This window comes from Merops nubicus, unplaced genomic scaffold (assembly GCF_000691845.1).
Source record: "Merops nubicus isolate BGI_N331 unplaced genomic scaffold, ASM69184v1 scaffold42407, whole genome shotgun sequence".
NCBI classification, from domain to species: domain Eukaryota; kingdom Metazoa; phylum Chordata; class Aves; order Coraciiformes; family Meropidae; genus Merops; species Merops nubicus.
Window position 1 is genome coordinate 10802 of NW_008619172.1, and position 6517 is coordinate 17318.

General features: G+C 41.6%; 1 protein-coding gene across 1 annotated transcript in view; it reads right to left on the minus strand.

Moving 5' to 3' along the window:
* Positions 1-315: 315 nt before the first annotated feature.
* Positions 316-6517, minus strand: part of LOC103776192 (histone deacetylase 9-like) — a gene marked incomplete at its 3' end in the record, with an annotated part of 56929 nt that continues 50727 nt past the window's right edge. The window contains exons 2-5 of the mRNA XM_008943692.1: positions 6209-6450; positions 5108-5258; positions 2721-2847; positions 316-437 (exon numbers count right to left, since the gene is read on the minus strand). Coding sequence (XP_008941940.1) covers positions 316-437; positions 2721-2847; positions 5108-5258; positions 6209-6450 — 642 coding nt within the window. The remainder of the gene's footprint in view (positions 438-2720; positions 2848-5107; positions 5259-6208; positions 6451-6517) is intronic.

The following is a 6517-nucleotide window of genomic DNA, read 5'->3' on the forward strand; positions in this document are numbered from 1 at the left end:
ATTAAACCTAGAAGCAATACTGAGACAAAGAAAATAGTGCCTAAAAGATCTGTGAAATGATGGTCTGCTTAGAAATGAAAACTTAACAGGACTGAAGCTTGCAGTAGCTGTTAGCATTGGGAAACACCAACTCTTGATACCATGTGGTCAGTCCAACCTCATAAAGACACAGTCAGGATCTTTGAACTTACACATAGAATCATCCTGAACAGGCTTTGTGGATTGTGATATATGCCTTGCTGATAGATAATCTGGTTAAAATAAGGGGTGGGAGAATTGCTGGGTAAAGGGCTCAAATAAACTACACTAACTCACCTGTTTTACGAAGTGGAAAATCATCCTTGGCATCCTGTGCTCCTGGTAAAGTGTATTTGTATGGTGGCGAGGCCCCGCTCAGGGGTGGAGAGCTTTGATCCAGTGAGGTATGGTGGGCAGCCCTGCAGCAGACACAGAGAGGTCACAAATTGGCAGTCACTGAGGTGACCAGCAGTAACTATCCACACATGTTGTACACACATCTCAGCTGTGTTTATATTCTTGTTCCTCTAAGTGTGCACAAACCACAGGCTCATGTAACCAATTTAACTTTTACAGTAAGTTATGGAACTCTTTGGGATCCCCTAGAACACACTTTTTGCCTTCATTATAAAAGTCACATAGGATAAGAGTCACGTTGACCCACAGACAGGATCTGTCACCAGTATGGGGAACTGACCATTTTATATTGTTGCATTTTAATATGGACCAGCTGAGACACAGCAAAACTATTTAAGTCTTGTTTATCGCATGCAAACAGATGTATGTTGATTCAGCCTCTTCTATCAAAATGTGGGGCATTTTCAGGGCCGGGGGGCTTGTATAAAATTGACCAAAAATATTGAGTTATTAGCTGTTGAAAAAAAAAAAAACAAACTACTTAGTGCACAAGGTAGATAAAACCCTGCACTTAAGTTCAGTCTGTAGGTTTTGTGAGTACACCACTCTGCAGCACACAGCACTCAGGCCAGCAGAGAAGCTCCAAGCTGATGAGTTCTTCCTCACAACTGCTGCACTAAAGAAATAGTGTGGGTAGGTCTTTCTGAACACAGAAACTGCAAATTGCATTGTTTGGCCCAGAGATGGGTTAGGTGGGGTTTTTTTGTTGCTTGGTTGATTTTTCTGTTTAAAGGGGGACAGAGGGAAAGGAGGAAAACTTTAAAACTTCTTGTTTATGTAAACACAACTTTACTTGTGGCCTTTTACAGAGTCTCACCCTGTCCTTCCAGTGTAGTGTGTTAATCAATAATATGTTTCTGTCAGAAGTGGCACTACCGTGAGTGGAAGTACTGCTTTCTCTAGTGTAGCAGAAGACATCCTCTTGCAGAACTCCTCATTCTTAACTCATCTGAAGCCTCAGAATTAGGCTTGCATTATTAGTTCAGAAACCTTACATACTCAAGAGAATTTTACACATTATTTGAAAAAAAAAAATAAAGTACTATATCTCTACCAGGAATAATGCAGCTATATATTAAATCATGTTACCACAATGTTCTGATTAGATCAGAATGGAAACTCCAAGGGCAGGCCTTCGGTAATTCTTTTTTAAAAGAACAAGACAGGAATCCAGAGTACACATTTCTGTTTGTCCTACTGAAAGGTCAACTCGGGCATAAGATTGAAGTCTTTCAGAAATGCAGCCAGAGTTAATTTTGTTGGATTGACTTATGTGTCTGGTAATAAGGAAGTTAAAAGGAATTAATTAGCATCCAAAAAAAAAAAAAGGGGGGAAAGAACTGTATAAACTGTAAACTCTTAATAGTTAACAGGCCCATTACAGGACTCAAAAAAAATCACTTGTTTCAATGGTCTAAGCAGAGTCTTATCAAAGCAAATGCATCATAAGAATATGCACTTTTGGATCCTAAAATCCATCAGAGTAAGAAAAGTTAAATGACCACTATCTGTCTCAAAATCCTTCCGAGTTAGTTACACTACTCAGGTAACCACTAGAAAGAAGCAACACTTCAAGAAGGAAGAAGTTTTGTGATTGACTCAAAATGCAAGTAAATCAAATACAAAGTTGTTCTTATTGCAAAAATTGAAGAGACTTGGAAAAATGACAGGTAGAGTTGTAAACTTTGTGGTAGCATCATGAGACAAAGCAGCTGAAATAAAAAATTAGTACAAATTTCTCACAGGATTTTGTTCTGTATAGCTCTCATCTCATCACTGAAGACCAAGTACTCTTCAGTTCAAGTAGACTTATTACACTTCTGGCTTTTTGCTAACTTCTGTCCTGTTCTGGAGGTGGAGTTTCAATAGCTCTGATGAAGCAACCTTCCAATACCTGAGAGGGGTCTACAGGAAAGCAGGGGAGGGACTATTCACAAGGGTTTGTAGTGACAGGACAAGGGCTAATGAGTTTAATCTAGGAAAGGGTAGATTCAGGTTAGATGTTAGGAAAAAGTTTTTCAGTATGAGGGTGACAGACCACTGGAATAGGTTACCCAGACAGGTGGTGGAGGCCCCATCCCGGGGACATTCAAGATCAGGCTAGATGAGGCTCTGAGTAGCTTGACCTAGTTGGAGATGTCCCTGCTTATGGCAGGGGGGTTGGACTAGATGACCTTTGGAGGTCCCTTCCAGCCCAGACGTTCTATGATTCTGTGAAGGAGCATCCTGGCAAGTTTTAACGGATACCTCAACAAGGCAAGGAAACAGCTTATTACTGAACATACATGTACCAGAGCTTGGGATGGCGGCTCACGGAATGATTCTTCCCATTTGCCGGAGAGTCTTTTGTTGCAGATTTACTCAACAGGAACTCTTGAAGTTTCTGCTTCACTTCTGTACTCGCCACTGCTCCTAAGACACAGAAAATTAAACATATTTTATATTTACTAAAAAACAAACAAACAAACCAGTCTTGCTGCTGGAAGTGTTGTAAATTATAAAAAATATTGGTGCATAACAGTCAAAATTAGGTAACATTTGGGTTAAATGTTTGTCTGCAGAAGACTAAAGTCGGCCATAACCCAGAAATCCAGTAGTCATAAGGAGTATTTCATCAGGAGATGAGGCCATTTATCCAGGGTCAGATGTATCTAAAGAATTTAAATTATTCCCTAATAATTCCCAAATAGAAAACCAAGGATAGAACTAAAAAGATAGTGCCAAAAGGTCACTTTCAGTTTGCAGTAAAGAATGTTTTTTTCTTTCAGCACAGCTGAACTGCCCTCTGCACAGTCTTGGTTATGAGCAGAACGCTGCAGAAAGAGCCAACCGTAGGCCTTTTTACTCAAACCACTTAAGACCTGTGATGTCTTGAAGACAGACCACAGTTTTTAAAATGACTCTTAGTTGATAACTCTACTCTTATGACACAAAACCAACAGAAAGACCAAAATGCCATGAAGACACCGTGCATTTTGACCTCTCTTGGTGGTTAGCTCAATACAGTACAAGAATTAGGGCTGTCAAAGTCAGGTTAAAGTGCCAGTTCCTACTTGCAGCATAGTACATGCTGATACTGTTCATAAAGCAAGCATGAAAAAGGAAAATCGTCCACTTTTCCATAACCAGTGGCAAAAAAGGGAAGAAAAAAACATTTTTTTGAAAGCAGCAGCACTAAGCTACACTAATACACCGATAAGTATTCGTTACTCAGCCCTAACAAAGCACAGCTAACTGGTGAGCATGTCCCCCTGTGACCCAGTTCCCACAAAATATCTCCACTACCCTTCAGCTTCAGATTCTACTCCCTGGCCTGCACTTTCCTTCCTCCTCTACTCATTAAGTAGATCAGCAGCAGCAACCGCTAGGGCTGGGCCCAGGGGGTCACAACTGCTGCTTGCCTGGCTGCTGCACACTGAACAGCCGTCCAGCGAGCCAAACTGAGAAGGGAATCACTGAGTTCACATCGCTGCTCTTCCTTTGGTGGGAGGACTAATAAAGCTCGACTGTTCATGTGGAGGCTGACTTGTCATATCACTTATAGGAACCTTTTGTTCCTGTGGCTTCTGACATCCTCCCACTGCTGGGTCAACAGGCTGGTGATGTTTTCATGGCAGAAGTGCCTCTGCCACAGAGTGGTGTGACCTGGGTTTGAGACCTACCTGCAACCTCTACCCCCTCCTCACCTCCCAACCCTGCACACCCTTATGGTTGGATTCAATGATCCTGAGGGTCTTTTCCAACCTAAATGATTCTATGACTCATTGTTCACCAAAGTACTGGAAGCATTACCAGACATAGTAATTTCTAAAGTCCACAATATGGTACACCTACAACTGTTGAACTGATAAAATTTTTCCACCAAGAAAAAAGGCAGGAGCATATGATCCCCATGAGCATGATATACCGCTCTCCTGCTTTGCCCTCTGACAATTAATTCTTGTGCTCATTTCACAGGGCAAGTAACAATACCTGCTCATGGCAGTTGCACTGCTTCACTGAATACCTTCACCATATACTTCTACAACCTGACTTTTAAACTAATCTCACTGAAGAGAATTATTTGTATCTGTCTCCCTCTAGTGAGCACCAAATTCCAACATTGTAGTTTATATCTGTCATTTGTCTTCGAGCTATATATGAGCTAGAAATATCTCTTGGCTGGGTCTCATGAAATGGCATCAAGAACAAACACAAGGGAGTTTGAAAAGGTACTAGGAAAAGTATTCAGAAGTCTCAGACAAAGACATTCTTATATATTTCAAATCTTGAAAAAATATTCAAATTAGTTAATCAGCAAATAATTTGATTTTTTTTCTGTCTTGTAGTGCTTTCTCTATTGGGAAATAAGCTCTTCAGAAAGTTCTCAAGTGAAGCTTTTGGCTTACAAATTCCCTCCTTTTTTATAAGGGAGCTAGATTCCTGGGAGGCATATACACAGGTCTCTCAAAATGTGCTTTCCTACAGTCCTCCAAGTCTCCGCACAAACCAGCTTCTGTGGCTGCAGCAGGTAGCCCTGCCTTTCTGCCAGCACAGCCTCGACTTTCTAGTTGCATGTTTCACACAGTCATGGGATCGCTTCAGGTTCCTGTTCATCTTCCACTTTGGCTGGGAGAAGGCAAAGGGGAATGGATTAATTTCTTATTAGGATTCATTGTACATTGGCTCTTACTTTCTCGGCCTCTTTCTTTGCCTCGAAGGGGAGGAAGCTGCTGTTCCCTGCGATGCCTCTCCAGTTCCTGCTCTTGCCTCTGCTGCTCCAGTTTCTGCTCTTTTTCAAGGAGTTCTTGCTGTTGCTTAATGGCTAGGAGTTCCTGTTGTAACTTGCACAGAACAAAAAGACATGAGAAAGGGTAGTTTGCACTGGTTTGTATGTCAGTTCTGGCTAAAACAACCCCCTTGAGCAACTGAGCATCAGTGCTTGCTTTTGTGCTTATGCTTCTTCTCATCTCCTTACTGACTTTCCCCAGTCTTTCAAGAGGCATAGGGCGCTACTGGCTGTCACTAAAATGAACTCTGATGTCAGGTATCGGCCTGCTGCTCTGGTTTAATTTCTTTCTCTTTTGGCAAAAATGCCTGGAAACTGCACAGAGTGTTTTGTCATTGCACCACCCAACTCTGGCTGCTGTGCTCCGCTGCATTTGTCAGTTCCATCACACAGACGCTTAGCACGGTAGGATAATGGCAAGTAGATCAGAAGGAAAAAAATTAAAAGAAAGGCAAGGTCATAAACTCCCAGTCAAAATCCATTATAGCAATCCTACTATAGGGCATGTAATCCAATAAATCATTTTCTTTTTGCATTTTATGAGGTAGCTCAGAGAAGAGTGAAAACACAACACTTCCAGGGCCTGCCTCCATTTTACAAATGCAAATATTATGCTTTTGCTTATCAGTTTGATTTCTAAGCACAAACTCCAACAGCACCCCAGTCTTTTAATATACTCAAAACCACCCCCACAGAAAAGACAGACATATTGAAGTCTGGCTGAAAATCCAGCTTCGTGAAATAGATAGTTTGATTTTATGTGGATGTGGTGGCTTCACGAGCTTGATGATTCTCATAGTACTGCCTTGGTCTGCTGTGAGCAACTCACTGGTAGGCACTAGCAGTTTAACTTGAAAAGGCTTTTATCATTCAAATACAGAGAAATAAGCACTCGAACACCATCTCTCAGCCACAGCAAACCTTTCAAGCACGTTCCCTTTTCATGTCTGCCTAAGCATATTCCATTTGCAGATAAAGTGAGGGATAAATGAAAAATGTTGCTACCTTTATGTGCTCCTGGAGCTGGGCCTGATGCTGGCGGGTCAGGTTTTCATGCTGCTTCTGAAACTCTGCAATCAGCAGTTGTTTCTGAATTTGCTGCTGCTGCTGGATCAGAAGTAGTTCCTGCTGTAGCTGCTTTTCACGCATAATTGGGTCCACCATGGGAACCATCATCCTGAGATCAGTTCGCAAGTCTAATGGTGAGATAGGCTCTAATCCCACGGGAACCTCCGACTTTACATCCACTGTGGGAAGCAAACAACAAAAAGTATATACATTGAATATAATTGGAAAAGGTGAGTAGAGATCATT